Here is a 16988-nt window from a genome sequence, read left to right as displayed (position 1 = left end):
CGTGCGCTTGACTGCGCCCCGTGCCTCGGCAAGACGGCAAAATCTTTCCAGATTTCTCCTCTGTGCAGGTGCGCACGCCAATCGTCGACCGCACAGCACAGCGGTGGGCCGATGCCATAGAGATGGGGGGGGGAGCCACAGGAGAGCGGCCGGCGTCCTGCGTGGAGCAGATGAAGGTACACATTGCTGGGCAACGTGCACGCGGCTGAGGCGAGCTTGTTTTCTTTCCACAGCAGGGATGTTATTAATTACTCAGACAGTCGGCCGTGCGAATCTGGTTCTGCTCCAAACACAATGAACGCAGCATGTGCACGAAAAGAAAAAAAAAAAAAAACCCGCTGGACTTTGTTTCGCAAAGCATGGCTCCAATTTGATAAAGCTGGATTTTTCTGTACTTCCCACGCAAAAAACGATGCTGTATTTGTACGTAGTTTTCAGGACTTGCAAGTCCATCAAAACATCCAGTCCAGCAACTAAAATAGACTTACGTTAATAAGCTTAACTGAAGCAACTCAATAGTGAGAAACGTGTTCTCGAGGCACCAATTTCCTAGGGGTCACGTCACGTATCGCAACACCGGGCACTTTCGTCCTCGAGTTCACATTATATAACGCAACACCAGGTACCACATTCTTGAGGTCGAGTCCTGTCAACGCAACTCTGCAAAAACAGTGTTGCATTATGTGACGTGCCCTCAGAAATACGGATCTCACAATAGTGGCTTGTTATTGTTTTGTTAGCAAAGTTTGTAAGAAAAACAATGATATGATATTGGGATACTTTTCTTTTCCCCCCCCACACTGTTTTCCATTAAGCAATGAAAAAAAATGTGCATTTGACCCTCACCGACTGTCATTGTAATTATGCAGAAGCTTGCAGCCATTCATAGATTCCTACAGAGCAAGTAAAACCTGAAAGTGAGCGAGCGCGAGAGAGTCTGTCTGTAAAACTGAAAAACAGAGGATTACAAACAGGATTAAAAAAAAAAAAAAAAAGTGGTCAGAACGTTGAACATGCAAACTGATGGGCAGGAAGTCTTGCTCTGGCTGCCTATATGCAATTCCTTTATATATTTATATATAGGTTGTCATCTCTGGAGCACACCAATGAGATTAAGCCCTAATTCTACTATCAATTTGCTGAGTGCGCAAGACACCATAGTGCCAATTAAAGGCATAATGGCCACGTGATACCAAGCGGAAGGCATCGAAAGAGCAGGAGTGGAATCACTGTTTACATAAGCGATCCTAAAAATGCCTCAATTGCACATCGCAGTGGGCCAAAACTGACTGATGCGTTCGCCGGATCGACCTTTTTTTTTTTTTTAAGCGCACGGCTACATCGTTAAACGCATGGTTGTGAACCCTAAACCTAATTACAGGCCCGAGCTTTCGCCACCAACTTCAAAACTCGCTGAGCGGAAGTGGAGCGTAAACACAGACTGCATGTGAACCCGGAGACATTAATGTCTGTTCAGCAGACAGAGTAAGAGAGTGAGATGGAGGGCGGGGGGGGGGGGGGGGGGGGGGGGAGATCTAGTAGTCCCGTTTAATCGGATTACGCGACTATCGGTTCCACAGACTGCTGTCCCTCTACGACTCTGCGTGCGTGTGTGCATGGGACGGTCACGCGTGCGGCTGCTTCACCGCCCGCCCACTTTTTTTTTCTTCTTCTTCTTTTTGTCACAGTCGGGCGCAGCTGAGCTCTGTTGACAAGCGCACTTCATTCGTGGGACGTTCAGGTTCGAGGACATGCTCGCGCATCTTATGAGAAGAAGAACGAGTTGTGAGGCTCGTTTGGTTTTAGTCTTACACTCGGCGATGTGACTGACTTCTTCTTTCTTTCTTTTCTTTCTTTCTTTCTTTCTTTTTTTTTTTTTTTAAATCACCATTATTATTTCTTTATCTTGAAGGATCTGGAGCGCGCTCCTTTGGAGGTGAGACGCGCGCACACTTCCATGCCCGGGACCTGCGCGCCCTGCTTCTCTCCACCCCCGAGGTCAGTGCCCTCGGTCTTGGAGGTTAGATGGTGCTTATCACGGACGACAGAGATGGAGGAGGCGCGTTGTCCGTGCGCGTCAAGCAGCTCCAGCTCCTCCAGCAGCAGAAAGTCGCCGCGAACGTGACCCAAGTGCACCCGCGCGCAGGCGACGAGCCCCGGTTCGACTCCGACGACGACTGCCCGGGCTCCAGCCACGATGAGGAGGAAGAGGACGGCGACGACGAAGATGAAGAAGAGGAAGACGACTTCGAAGAAGTTGACTTCGAGGACTTGGAGGACTGCCGGAGCATCACGTCGGACGACTCCTTCTACCCGCCCGATGACGCGTTCGCGGACTCGGAGCGCACCCCGTCCCCGGAGAGCCCCGAGCCGATGTCCTTTTTCCAGGCGTGCTGCACAAACAACCCGGCGATCGTCCGGATTATGATCCGGCACGGCGTGACGGAGGAGGAGGTGAAAGAGAAGGACCGGAATAACAGGGTGAGTGCTGTCAGAAACCACAGTCGCTTTGAAACCAGCGCGCGACACAACCAGAGTTGAGAAACTTTAGGGCTGCATGTGTTTGGTACACAGTTAAGAGGCATAAGAGGCAGCCAAGTGTGTCACCTTCCTCTTGATCAGGTCAAGTTCAGCTCACCTGCAAACCCTGAGCCGAGCTTCCACCTCGTCGTCATCAAACTGTAAAAGTCCATACTTCACGACAATTTCCAGCCAATATTAGAGTCAATTCTAGACTCATATGATCACTTATTATTAAAGGTGCAGCCCTAAAGTTTTTTTTTTTTTCACCATGTAAATTATGCATTTTAAATTTTCCCTGCTTTTTGAACGTGTGTTCTCCCTCAGTGACAGCGTGATCTTGCGGAATGCGCCTGCAAGGTCTGCGGGCTGTTTTTTTTTTTTTTTTTTTTTTTTTAACAGGCCCTGGGTTCTGAGCGAGGGCTGGGAGACCTTGAGCTCTGCGGGAGCGGAGCATAGAGACGGCTTTCATGGCTCGTACGACATATAGATGCTATCCTGTGGGGGGGAGGGGGGGTGGAGCGCGGGGAGGGGCACTAATATGTACCGGCACATTCATTAGAGCGCTTATGACTGCAGCCTTTTCTTCTAATTTTACTGGATTTGCTTACCTGCGTGGAAGGGCCGCGGGTAAACACATTATCCAGCGATGAGATAATGATGTTCGGGGGGGGGGGGGGCCTCGGGAACACAGTCTGACTAATGACCCCCGGCATTTTAAGACCATAAATTCCTCTTTAGATAAGCAAGCGGCGCTCCGCCAGACTTCTTAAACAAGGCAGTCGAGTCATTTAATGTTCAATTATCTGTAAAAAAGCATCAGTTTTTGTATGACTGTGACTGAGTAAGTCGTTGCTGTTCGTTGGCAGTGTAGGTGTAGAGCATTGGAGAAGAAGATGGAAAACGATAGAAGATCATTACTGGAATCATTAAAAGAAAATCATGTTAATGTCTGCAAAAGGTCTGAAAAGCGGTGGCTGTTGCTGTTGTTTTCAAAGAGGGAGGAGTATCTGAAGATGTAAAATAAGGCACAAATACAGCCAATATTTATACAAGCAGGGCCTGTTTGGGTCTTGAATCCCATTGCGTTTACAAATATTGAAACAGGTTGGTAAAATGCTTCGAAAAAGAGAGATTTTTTTTTTTGCATACGGTACAGCTGAAAAGCAAAGTCAAAATAACCCAAAGCAGCGTTTGTTGTTTACTCCCCCACATCTTCCTCTTGATCCTTAAGACTTGAACAAACTGGAGCAAAGTCACTCATGTGTAACTATATTTGTGTGTTCGAGCCACAAGCAGTCTTTCACATTTCCTTACACGTCTGACAATTTAGATCAACATTTTTTTTTTTTTTTTTTTTTTTTTTACAAAGAGGACAGGCCGGGGAAGGAAGTTGTGGGCGGAAAGGCCCCGCTGGGTTTTTTTTTTAGATACCCGAGAAAAATACCCCAAAGCCACAGAACATTGATCAGTGTACGTCCCCAACCTCTTATTTTCGCTGGATCAAGGGCAGCAGCTTGCCTTTGCTTTCCTCCTTTTACTTTTCAGCACAAACAACAAAAGACCTCTTAAAGGGCAGCCCGTAAACCTGAAGACACGGCGTCGCGTGTCTAAACCTGTTTGACGGCGTCGCCGCCGAGCAAACACCGCGCTGGCGTCCAAACCGGGTTCCGCCTCCCGAGGGGGGCGAAAACATAAACGCCTCGTGATGCATTCAAACGTCTCGTTGCGTGTTTTTTTTTTTTTTTTTTTTTGGGGTGCAATCAGAATATTTCCCGACCGGCCTCGCCTCCCTACAAAAAAAATAAAGTTGCAAGACGGAACATTAAGAGGTCATCTGTCCCGCACATGCTGACCCAGTTGTAGTAGCAGCGGTCGGGCTCGCGCGAAGAAACTTTTGCGGCGTCCGGGAACAGACAGGGCGTAATCTAATCAGTTTAAACGAGGCCGCCCTGTCCGACCCGTTACCTCCAGTTCCTGTTGCTTTCTCTCTCTCTCTCTCTCTCTCTCTCTCTCTCTCTCTCTCTCTCCCACGTCCACCCCTCGCTGACCCACAATCAAATGTTCCCAATGTGTCATAAAGCAAAAGAACAAACAGGTCCACGTTCTGTATGTTGAATTCACTGCATGCGACAAAGAAACCAGCAGGCAGCGGCGGGCATGGGTGCCGCTCGCCAGTATGGATGAGTGGAAAAATCAAAGCGACATTCATACGTATCTGATTTAATGCGGCCTCCCTCTGCCAAAGCTCAGCCGCTATTGACGGTGGCCAACGCAACCCAGTTTGCCGCGTGTCAAGGATTCTGGTTTTACGTGATTGATGACGGCCGGGGCCAGTTTGTTTGTTTGTTTGTTTACCCCGGCGGGTTTCGCTGGCGGCAAAGATTTATGGCAAAAAAGTGAAGCTGGCAAAACTCGGTTAGGGCCGGCGGAAGAGGTTCTGGCCGAGCGACTCCAGGGACTTGCGGGGATGTGACTTTAGACGGGGGGTGGGGGGGGTTGAATTTTTTTTTTAATTTTATATACCTTATTGAAGTCAACTGCAGTATAATTTCTCTGTCGGTGCCGAAAACGTACAAATAATGGGGTAAACAGTACATGAATAGCAGTAAAGACGGATGAATAGGATCAACACAAAACAAAGGAAAAATCAGCACAAAACACGCTAGGGGTCACACAGGAGATTAAGTTTAATACAAAACATTGAAATGGGAGCATAATCTCAAAGTTTTCACAGCTTTCTCGTTCTTAGCTGCGGCTATCGTGAAATTGAAAATGTAGTTCCATTTATTTCCTAAAAACACAAAAGAGAGGCCTCACAATTGGCAAATTTGTGAATAGTAGAATTCTGTGAGAATTCTACTATTCTGATACTTCTTTTCAGATGAGATGTCTTTGTCCAAGTAAACTCAAAAAGGGCGTTTTTCAAGAGAAGCTCAAAGTCAGAGACCAAGATAAATGCACAGATATCTTACCAAGGTTCATGTATAAACTTCTAAAATGTGGGTAAGTCTGCATTTCCGGAACAGGTGAATAAGAGTCACAGAGAGTCACAGAACGGACAGTTTTAGTCAAAAAAAAAAACCTTGAACCTCTTTCGTCCTCCTTTGATGAGCGTGTCACGACACACTGAGTAACTGAAGTGGTTTTTTGGGAAACCCATGCGTGTTTGTGCCAGCTGGGGAAGTGTTTTTCGGGGTCACGCCGGCCATTGTGTCACTGGAACCAATTATGACGGCGCTGTTTTACAAACTGTGTCTCCTCCCCACCCCCCCACCCCCATCCCCTTTTCTGTCTGCCACCAACTGATACAGCTAAGCCCTTCTATTCCTAGCCGTGGATATTCCCCAGATTACTCAGCGTGTGTGCGCGCTGCGTGCGTCTGTCCGTCGACCGGCTGTTTTTCTGGGCCAGTTTCTCCCAGCCGAACACTTGGGGATGAGTTACCCAAACTGGGGTGGATGGATGGACACCCCCCTCCACCCGCAAATTGAGGAAAAGCTGATTTTTAGGTCAGGGTGAAAGGTATCACAAGCGCTCCGTTTGAGAGCCAGCTGAACTTCCGCCACGAGTGCATCTGGTCTTGGGCCCGTCGTTAATCCACGCAACCCCTCAATCAAAGAAAATTAAAGATCGTGTAGGTCTTCCTTCTCCCGTGTCTGCAACCTCCAGACGGGTGCTCTTATGTAGGCAGCACGTTACCGGGGCATCTGGGGTAATCCTTCCTGCTTTTCAGTGGGCTGGGGAGATCTCTCCAGGTCGAACACTGGCTGTTGTTTTCCTGTTGTTGTTTTCTTTTTTTTTTTCTTCAACCGCAGCGGCGGGCCTAATTGCTGCCAGATTGGCCAAGCGCGAGCTGCTTTCCACGCAGCAAGCGGTTTGCTCGCCTTCATGATCATTTTGTCCTTTACGCTGGTTCTTTGGTCTTTCTCTTGCTTCGCAGCCTGTGGCTTACAGGCATGTTCTTCTTTCAAAGACGGTGCTTTCAATAAGGCAGGTGGGGTGGGGGGGGGAGTCAAGTTTAACTAATGGAAATGTTGTATTGACAGTCAAGTCCTGTTCTCTCTGTAATTTCTGCAAAGTCGAAGCACCTGCGTGATTTGTCTTGTGTGTGTTACGAGCTATTGCTATAAAAGAGGGAACGATAACAGCGGCATCAGCCTTGGTAGATTTAAAAAAAAAAAAAAAAAAAAAGAACAATACTAAAGGAAACATTTTACGATTGCAAGTATAGCGGCGACTCTCCAGCAATCTAGCGGAGAGGAGCAGAGGAGATTAGAGTCGGTGAAGGACATTCGTATGCATCCATGGCCATTAAGCAATGAAAGGCTTTAGAGCAGATCTCATCTTCACGTGGCCTACATACAGAACGCTCAATTCCTTCAACAAAAAAAAAGAGAAAAGAAAGGAAAAGTGAAGTGGATTTGAACCTCGGTTATTTTCAAATTGTTTTCTCACCCCGGCCCTTTGCTTGTAGTGGTTAGTGGCGGCGTTGCTGTATTTGTTTTTTTTCCCCTTCAGCCTCCGAGCCCGAAGTGGGTAATATGATATATTACGAAGCGCCCGGCCGGCTTTTCACGCAGTCATTTGTTGCTGATGTTGTTGTTGTTGTCGACACGTTCCGCCGCTGCTGTTCTCTCCGATCATGCGAGTCGCTGACAACGCCGGCAGCGAGTGTGTCAGAGCCCCAGCCGGGGCAACGAGTGCACTTGGTCGACGATAGAGATACGCCGGTGTAGACAAACCACAGCCGGTGGTGAAAAATACAGGCGTTGGTGTGGGGAGGATAAATTGCGAGTGAGTATTTCCTGCGCGCGCTCTCACACAGACGAGAGAGACGCCGTGAGACGACTGAGATTGCTGCAGACTTGCTGCAGGGCATCCTGCCGAAGCACATCACAGGAAAGGGGGGCGGCGGCGGCGGCGGCGGCGGTGGGGAAGAACCTGGAGGCTTGCCAAGACTGAGTGAGTGTGAAAGAAAGAGAGAGTAAAGACTTGGACAAGCTGCGCGTGCATGTGTCCAGCCAGGCAGTTACCTGGAGCCGTGCCAGACTGAATGATCCTCTGAAAGACAGTTCGCCCGCTTTCCCCCCGCGCGCCTTCCTCTTACAACTGTCCGGGCCTGACAACACCAATGTGGCTAAATCTGCCGCTGGCTGACAGCTTGGCTCAGTCTAGCCTGAAGTGTAAGTTCACTCCCTTGCATGTGAGGAAACTAGAGCCCTGCACGTTGCACTGCAGACGCTGCAGGATTTAGTTTTTGTCAAAAATGATGATTCTTTTTTTTTTTTATAGAACAAATAATGCATGTATAATACACGAAAAAAAAATCCTTATTTTTAATTAAGGTTTTGTCCTGGATTCAAAGGTTCATTAGCGCCATCAAACGTGGAAGTCGGAAGGAGACGCTCACATCGGCCTGCGTTTTGATGTCAGTTTGGTCATCTGTTTCCTCTCTTTGGCTGGCGAAACTTGTTTGTCTTGGCTGGCGTGCGCGGCTCCTGCACCACAACCTCTGTGGGAGTTCTCCAACTCTTAAACACAACACAACACAACACAACACACACGCACGCACACGCGTGCTCGACAGAAGGGTTCCTGTTCTGGAGGGACCACACAAAATGACGTTGCCAACGCTGGGAGACTGCTAATTCTCCCCCCGGAGACGCCACCGCTAGAGGGGAACAATCCCCAGCGCTGGGAGCTCGTGAAGCTCGGCTTGTTGGGGAAAGTAAAAACACGAAGGACGAGGTGTAGTCGAGGCAGGGGGGAATGTGAGGTTGGCCTGAGGGAGGGCGTGTGGTGGTTTGTGTGGAGAAAGGTGCTTCTTGAAAGACTGCTATCTATATATGAATGAATGACTTTATTGTGGTTTCAGCAAAGCAAAAATAAAAAGGAAAGGTTGAACGTAAAAGATCACAATATAACCCCCCCAAAAAAAGTGATTGCACATTTCCCCCCTGTCGCAATATCAGCTAACACCTAGTTCTGCTTTTTTCCTTTGGCATTGTTTTTTTTTTTTCTTTTCCTACTTTTGCACTTTTTTGTGCTGATTTCACCTCTTTACATTTCCTGTCTCTCCACCCTCCAGATAGGGCTGCTGGTCGCGTGCTATCAAGGCTACGTGGACGTCGTCATAGCGCTGTCTCAGTGTCCGCACCTGGACGTCAACTGGCAGGACAGCGAGGGAAACACGGCCCTCATCACCGCGGCGCAAGCAGGTGAGACCACACCCCCAGACTAAAGCTGTTTATTTTTTTGTATAGCGGTCAATGGGAAAAATGCTTTCTGGGCCCATGAGATTTTTCTGCTGCAGTACCGCGAGTGGCCACTGGGGAAAATCGGCACGCTGGCATGTTGCCAGTGCGGTATCCAGTTCTTATGATACACTCAGGGGTGAGACGCACAGTTTGCCAGCGGGCGGCACGGTTTCATGACGCAAATGACGAGCTGCAGGTGTGCAAACATGTTCATTTGCGTCAGCGAGCGTAAAAGCAACAAAATGAACGCAAGTCGGCACCTGCTCCGCGCTGGGCTGCACGGAATTTCTCGCAGGCAAATAAATATGTGCGCTGGAATGTGCACGAAACGAGACGCGTGATCCAGCGTTGATTGGATCACGCCGCTGAACCTTGTAATCGCAGACTGGCGAGGCTGCGTTCAACGCCGCAGGCAAAACGCAGGAAATCTGACTTCTGTTGCTCCTACATGTGAACCAATATGTGTGTGTTTTTTTTTTTAATGATCTCATACTTTTCATGTACGAATGTGAAGCAGCGAGTCAGTGGAAATTGTCCTTTCAAAATGTATTACATGAAATGTATTATTACATTTATTAGCCACTGTCAGATCGAACTCTGTGGACCCACAAAGTCCGATATCGGTCACGTTTAAATGAATGATTTCAGCAACAAAAAAAAAAATCACAATCAAGCACGAAGATGTCCAGCGACGACCGTCAGTGTAAGTGTCGCCGTCTTTGTCCGTTTGCTCCCCAAGGTCACATCACCATCACCAACTACCTGCTCAACTACTACCACGGGCTGGACGTCGAGAGGAGGAACTGCCACGGCTTCACCGCCCTCATGAAAGCCGCCATGCAGGGCCGCGTCGAATGCGTTCGGGCGCTGATGATGGCAGGTGAAGGAGAGCGACGGCAAAAAACTTGAACATGAATACATTTTTTTTTTTTTTTGGTTTAGTCAATGCACTCATTTTGCTTAACTTTATCGTCCCCGAGTTTCATTCAAGTCAATACTCTGACCAGCCGAAGTCACATTTTCTGCTTATCGTTCTGAATCACGTTTGGACTGCTGCATCGAGACGTTTACAGTAATAGTTCGCATGTAGTCGTTATTTTTGTCTTCGGTTAGTTTTCTCACGATGGAACCGTCGAGCTCAATGGGAATTCTTTCCCCTTTACGGAACTAGCGAGTCTAACAAACTCCCTTCATTTCTCGTCTCTTGTGCCTCTTGTGCCCTGCCATCACACACGGATGTCCACCAGGGGCCGCTCTGAACGCCAGGGACTTTGGCCGAAACCTGACTGCGAGGGATTGGGCCTTATTTACCGGCCGTTACGAAACCGCCTGGGTGATGATGCGGCTGATGGAGCGTCCCTGCCCGTACCAGTACTGTGAGGCCTACAGGTGAATAAAACGAACCAACCAATGAATAGATAAATCAAACCTGGTGTGTTTCTGCATGTGAATAACAAACATAGTGCCCCTAAATAGTGAATTTTCTGTCATTCCTGAACCCTGGATGGCTGCAGGTGCGTCAGGCAACATAAAAGTCTGAGCACGTGGATTTATATCATGCCCCCCCGCCCCTCTCTCTCTCTCAGCCAAGAGTGGCCTCCGCTGGCGTCGCTGGTGGGCAAAGCCCAGGAGCCGCGCGGCTGTCTGAAGCGCCTGTCCGACACGGTGCGCCACATCTTCCACATAGCCAACGTCACCAACCCCGAGGACGAAGGCGTCATCGACCACATGGTCTCCGTCACCACCGCCATGCGGAGCCCGTTCATCGCCGTGGCGTGCCACACCGTGAGTGCTCGGGGGCGGGGAGGGCGGGGGGGGGGGGCGATAACAGAAGGGAGGGAAATAAACCCACTTATTTTCATGCTCGCACAGATAGTCAAGCTCTCTTTCGCCGTGTGCAAGTCGCCCGATATTTAACAGATGCCTGCTGTGTGCCTCTTTGCACGGGCGTGAAAATGAGTGTCTTTAATCGAGTGATAACATCAGGTGTTGCAAATTCGCTGATGATGATGACAAGCTGGCAGTAACACCGATGAAGCATCGTTCTGGCGTAATTAAAAAAAAAAAAATTATCTCGTATTTTATCCGCACTTTTCTCTGTGCCATTTTGTGGGAATGACTGAAGAATGTAATTTGTAGCTGTTCAATCTTGTGAAGCTAAGTTATTCATGGAAGATTAGCAGATGGATTATCAGTGGCTCTTTGTCACGTTTCACTACGTCACTCGCAATACTAGCAACGTTGTTGAAAAAGAGTAAATCTGCATTTTGGGTGCAAACGTGGTGTTCACATTGGAACTAGCGTCGTTAAACTACTAAGACATTTTATTTAACCTTTATTCGATGAGGTAGAACAGGCTCGTCAAACAACTTCCAATTGTTCCCTCTTTGTTTTACTTTGTTCGTATTCGTTTGAGCACGCTGCACTCTGCATCAGTGTTGACAACTCCTCAGTAAGGAAAGTCGCTATTGGCTGTCCTAGAAGTCGCCAAACGACGTCATTGTCTAATTTGCGTAATTGACAATTTGCGCTTGATTGCAATGGATGCTGTAGGAGAGGAATAACGTCGTGGGAGAGACACAAAGAGAGTAAAAAAAACGCTGTGTTTCAGGTAATTTTTTTATACTATATAAATATATTTGCTAATTATATTAAATATTTAATACAATCTACCCAATATTATTTTCATGGACCTCCTATTGTTTTATATGATTGACATTTTCTGGAATTGTGTCTAAAAGAGGTTCGGTTGTGTTTCAATGCGCGGTATCGTTGGCTCGTGAATTAGTGAAGAGGTGCGTGTGTGCATAAATGCATGTACGCAAATGAAGCCAACTTGTTTGCCTTGGTTTTTTTAGTTTTTTTTCTTTTTTTTGTTTTCTTGCATCAGGTGTGCCCAGACAGCCCCCCCAGCGTGGGCAAGCGGCGCCACGCGGTCCCCGAGATCGTCCGCCAGCAGCGCGCCAAAGAGCTCCGCGCCGTCAACCCCGACAGGGTGGACGGCCACCTGAAACTCTTCCAGAACTCCCGGGTGACTCTCGTGTCCAAGTGCCCGGAGGACCGCCGGGCCAGCCTTCAGGTGCAGAGCCTGCTACCTCGGAACCGGAGCTCCAGCCTGGGCCTAGTCCCCCCGGTGGAGGCCATGGAGCTGCGGAGGACCAGCCTGCTGCCCATGCACATGGTGCTGAGGAGGAGCAGCGTCCGGCCAGGCTTCAGCATCCCCAAGGTGAGGGTGTCCAAAGCCCCGCCGCCGACCTACGAGCCGGAGAAGCCCCGGAGGAAGAGCAGCGCCAAGGATGGCAGCGGCAGACACCTGCTGCAGATCCCCAAGTGGCGCTACAAGGAGCTGAAAGAGGAGCGGAGGAAAGCCGAGGAGGCCGAGAGGAGGCGGCTGGAGGCCGCAACCAAGAGACACCTCGGCAAGAGGAAATAGTCCGGCTGACTCGGGGGAGGATGTGGAAGGCGTGGACAGCAAGGTTTGAAAACCCAGGCTTTAATCAAAAAAAAATTCTCCACCTCAGGAGCTCAGGATGAGTCGATATTTACCAGCAGCTCTCTGCTCTGTTTTTTTTTTTGTTACAGAGAAGCTCGGCGCCCTTTGTGATGTCACACTGTCAGTGCACATGGGATACTATTTATACTTGAAACGTTTGTAGCCGGGACTCATTTGTTATATTTATAGCTTTTTATTTGATTGACAGCAATACTCGGGTATTCCTGTGTGCGTGTGTGTGTGCGTGTGCGTGTGCGTGTGCGTGTGTGTGTGTGTGTGTGTGTGTTCGCTCAGCTGCAGTTTATTTTTTTTTTATTCTTCCAGTTTCTGTGTTTGTTTTTTTATTACGGGGCGCAGAAGACACCCATGAATACACATTCTTCACAGAAAGCATTCACAACAGCACTGTGTATTCCCCTTTGCCCTGACAAGTGAAAGCAATTAACAAAGATGCAAAAGAAACGTCTATACGACGCCTCAGAGAAAAAACACTAATGGACCGAGCGCAAAAACGGCTCACGTAGGACTTAGCTGCGTTTTCTTTTTTCAGATGCTTTATAACAACAGCGGTGAATGTATTTTGCTTCTATTTTTTTATATTAGAGATGTTTTGACAGACTTATTAATTTTGTATTTAAAGATGGACATTTGCACCCTGTTTGAATCAATGCAATAAGAAATGCATTGCAGTCATTTGGGAGAGGTGGTGGGAGGGGGGGGTGTCAAGAGCAAGACTGAGATAAATGGCACTTTTGATGTCTTCGAGGGGGAGGAAAGATGGTGGGCAAAATGGTTTACATGGTGAAGACCAAATTAACACTGGTTGTAAGTGTGGTCAACTGATATGTCATGTTGTGATGCGAGGGGAGCGTGGATGAAATAAACACTGCTGCTGACCACAGGCTGATTGCTTTATTGTAGTTTTTCCACTTGCTGATATCAATGAATGAGCATTCATTGATATCAGCATGTTAAATGGCGTGTGTAATGATTGGCAGCAAAAACCTAACAACCCGAGCTTGTGAGGTAGGTGCAAAAATGAATTGGGAGTTTTTTTTTTTTTTTTTTTTTTTTTTTTAATAGCTGTAAGAGGAGCAGCGATACAACGTTGACGGGATTTTATTTATTTATTTTTTTTGAGAGCGCAATTTCACGGTCCTGACTCCCGGTGCCGGTTGCGGCTTAAAGTGCCGTCCGAGAGCGCGTGTCTAATATACATGGCGATGACTTGCCAGTGGCCTCGCGAAAAGGTGCGGCACGGCCAAATTGTCTCCTCCAACAAAATGTGGTGGACCCCACTCGTGAGCACAGCGAGAGCACTTCGGCCGTGCCCTGCAAATTGGCTTTACATATTTAACATTAGGGGGGGAAATGCTTCTTTGGAAAAATGGATTTTCCGAGGAGGCACATTCCCACTGTGTTAAGTGTGTGCAGCCACCCTAGATTTTCTGACCGCATTAACGTGCGGAATACCATCGGGTGTTGGGAAATGTATCACTATTAATAACAATGTCAGCAATTTATTTGTAATATTTGTAAAGGGTGAAAAGTTTGATTTGGGATTAATATATTGTGGCTCAATTTGCATGTTCTGTATCAAATTGGACAGTTTTCCCACGTTGTGTGGATGACGGACAGTGGAATATGAGCATGCATTAGGGAGTGTATTAGCTCTGAATGCATCACATGATATTTAGGTCATCATTATGGCTCAAACAGCTGTTGGCTTGGATTGTAACCTGAGATTATGAAGTGCTCTAGGCTTGCTCAGCGCTTTCCACCCACCCTCTTACCCCCCTCACAACGTCGACCTAAATCCCTCATGCGGAGGCCGAATAAACAGGGCGGCGAGTACGACAAATATTATGTCATCCCTGAATTCAGTAGGTCATGGATTTTTTGGACCGCCTGCCCTAAATCTGAGCGGAGTCAAATCAAATCATGCTAACTTTAAGCCCCCCTGGGGCCTCCTCCTGGTGGGATTTGGTATAGCGTTTGAGTTCTCGTGTGGCTTTGGCGTAGAAGTGTGTTTAACGCACGATACAAAAACATGTTTGCGCATGTTGCCCGTTGCCGAAAAACTTAAATTATATTTCAATGTATATGAAGCAAAAAAAATATTATATTATATAAGTATTATATAAGTTGTGTTTTTTTTTTCTGATATCAACATTAAGATTTATAGTTACACTATGGTTTCACATGTATATTGTGTTTTTACAGTTATGTGTTTTCCTAAACAAATCCTTAAAAAAAAAAAAAAAAATGTATTTTTTTTTTTAAGGATTTGTTTAGGAAAACTTATTTACCAGGGCCATAAGTATGTGGAATGCACGCTCATTAGTAATTTAGTTTCCCTGTGACGTGTATATATAAACACTGAGGAACTTCCAAAAAAACAATCATGATTTGATGCTTTATGGGCTGTCATAAAAACAGAAAGTGAGGCTTCATTCACAAACAATTCCTGCTCCAGCATACGGCCCCACTGCTCACAAGGGACCATTTACAGTTTCTCTGATTAAATAAGAACTTTATATAATCCATCCCAGTTTTCAGTGTATGAGCTACACTTTTCTCTTTCAGTTTCCTATGTCCCTTAAATTAATATGGTGATGCAATCAAGCGTGAAGTGGTCCTCCTTTCGAAAGGACTTCGAAAGGCTTGGAAAGTATGAACAAATGAAAATGTCTTGAAATTTAACCGCCATCAGAATTATCTGCAAACTGTGATCTGAAAATGAAACTCGAGTGGCGGCATTCTCATTGATTAAAAGTGCTTAAAAGTTGGGGAGGAGCAGCTTGTTAATACAAAATCTGAATTTTCCAGAAACAGAACTTTATTGAAAAAGAAAGAGACTCAATTTTACAACAAACCAAATTTCTGGTAAATGCACCATTTGGGAAGAACTGGCAATAAAACAAAAGTCAGGGAGGACACTGTTTTGTAAAGCTGGAGCCAAAATGTAAACTATGTTCTGAAACTAAATTGCGAAATAGCTTTATATTATCACCGCCGACTGGGTGAACGTCACGCCATTTTAAGGCTTTTGAGATTAATGCTGCAGAAACTGCTATGACTGGCCGGGGTCCGTTTTTATGTCCCCAAGGACCACATGGCCAACAGCTGGTAGTGTATACTCAGCGTTAATGTAATAAAGTACCTTTAAGTGCTGAGAGTAAAGTGTATCAAAGCGCAACCTTGACTTATTTTACCGTGTGGGGGGAATTAAGTGTTTTCGACGCAAATGGAAATGTAAAGTCCAACAGTTATTACATTTATGACAGAGTCCAAATATATGAACTCAATTGGAAAAAACAAACGCATATCCTTCTTCATTCACAAAAATATGGAAATCTTAGGAAAAGTAGTATTTTTTGTCCAATTGTTGCCAAATGGTAAAACTGGTCATTTTTAATGAAGAGGTGCGTTTTGAGGGCAGACTTGAAGTTGTTGAGCTCCGTGCAGTTGCAGATGTGTTTGGGGAGGGAGTTCCAGAGGGTTGGGGCGGAGACACTGAAGGCCCGGTCCCCCACGGTTCGGTACTTGGTTATGGCAAGGGGTGAGAGGAGGTTTGCGTCAGCCATTATGGTAGTGTAGTCGGTTTTCGTAGTTTAGTCGTTTTTTTCTAGTAGTTTATAAAAAGTAGTATATAGTCGTCGATTTGGTAGTTTCATCAATTTTGGTAGTTTGTGTGATAGCTGGTTTGGCAGTTTATTTGGGTTTTGGTAGTTTGTTGGTGTCTGGTAATTTGTCATCACCGTTTTGGTAGTTTGTGGTCATCAATTTGGTAGTTGGTTTGGGTTTTGGTAGTTTATAGTCATTAATTTGGTGGATAGAACCAAATTACCAAAACGACTACTATAGGAACCAAACTACAAAAATGACTACTATAGAAACCAAACTACAAAAACGACTACCTTAGGTCAATTATGAGAACAAAAATTTTAACAGTATAATTTCATCAAATTTACCCTTTGTCTTTCTGTCCTTCTTTCTCTGTAATGGTTTCTTCTCTCCCTTCTTTCTTTGTAATGTTTTCTTATCTTCCTCTTTCTCCCTTTTTTTTCTGATGGTTTAGTCTCACCTATTTCTTTGTGATGTTTTCTTCCTCCCTTTTCTTGAAATGATCACACTAAAATTTAACCTTTCCAGCCTTTGCCTCAGCAAACCTTGTAATGGGTAGCTCCATATCCACCACATCTCCCTTGCTTCACTCTCCACATCTCCTCCTCGGCTGACACTGACAGCAGAGCTGCTACTGACAGCAGCGTCTAGCTCTGTCTGTTGTCGAGAACCCCCACTCGGTGTCACCGTGAAAAACGTTCATAACTTTGGTAGTTTTGATTAAAAAAAAACTGTTTATTTTCCTCTCGCCTTCTCCGCTCCACTGCGATAACTCCGCTTCATTTATCTCACCGCTCACCTCTCAAAACGGCGCCAAAAAGTTTGTTTTGCTGCCGTCTTCCTGAATCAAGCCTGCGCGTGCGCGGTAACATGGAATAGTCCATTGACCGCAGTACTTGAACGCTCCGCTCCAGCTAAGCTAACCCTGCTAGCTAGCCACTACTAGTGAAAGACCGAAGACGTTCCTCAAGCTGGCACAGCCTCGCCTCAAGCGTTAACATAGCACTACACTTTATTCATATTGCTGCGCTGTCGCTTCCTGTTTGACACTATCGCTTCCGCTTCCTGTGGGACGCTGTCGCTTCCGC

At 46.6% G+C, this 16988-nt stretch overlaps 1 protein-coding gene across 3 annotated transcripts; it reads left to right on the top strand.

The window, feature by feature from the left end:
- Positions 1-13: 13 nt before the first annotated feature.
- Positions 14-13174, top strand: ankrd33ba (ankyrin repeat domain 33ba). 3 transcript variants are annotated; one of them, XM_076051105.1, is made up of 8 exons: positions 14-176; positions 1913-2481; positions 8612-8741; positions 9520-9660; positions 10028-10169; positions 10367-10565; positions 11671-12256; positions 12363-13174. In XM_076051105.1, exons 2-7 carry the CDS (start codon positions 2026-2028, stop codon positions 12211-12213), a joined length of 1611 nt encoding a protein of 536 aa, XP_075907220.1. In that variant the 5' UTR covers positions 14-176; positions 1913-2025; the 3' UTR covers positions 12214-12256; positions 12363-13174. The 3 variants fall into 3 exon arrangements, with proteins under 3 accessions (XP_075907220.1, XP_075907217.1, XP_075907219.1); XM_076051102.1 differs by having other exon boundaries at positions 11671-13174; XM_076051104.1 differs by lacking the exon at positions 14-176 and having other exon boundaries at positions 1535-2481; positions 11671-13174.
- The last annotated feature ends 3814 nt before the right edge of the window (positions 13175-16988 follow it).

Source organism: Nelusetta ayraudi, unplaced genomic scaffold (genome assembly GCF_046127955.1).
Source record: "Nelusetta ayraudi isolate G7.1 ecotype Tasmania unplaced genomic scaffold, CSIRO-AGI_Nayr_v1 ptg000132l, whole genome shotgun sequence".
In the NCBI taxonomy this organism is placed as follows: Eukaryota; Metazoa; Chordata; class Actinopteri; order Tetraodontiformes; family Monacanthidae; genus Nelusetta; species Nelusetta ayraudi.
This window is presented reverse-complemented; position numbering and strand designations above follow the sequence as displayed.

What these genes read in the sequence shown, in the direction of transcription:
- ankrd33ba (XM_076051105.1), top strand. Translation starts at nt 2,026, where the DNA reads ATGGTGCTTATCACGGACGACAGAGATGGAGGAGGCGCGTTGTCCGTG. An exon ending in AGAAGGACCGGAATAACAGG is followed by an intron (nt 2,482 to 8,611) that starts GTGAGTGCTGTC and finishes TCCACCCTCCAG; the next exon opens with ATAGGGCTGCTGGTCGCGTG. An exon ending in TCGCCGTGGCGTGCCACACC is followed by an intron (nt 10,566 to 11,670) that starts GTGAGTGCTCGG and finishes TTCTTGCATCAG; the next exon opens with GTGTGCCCAGACAGCCCCCC.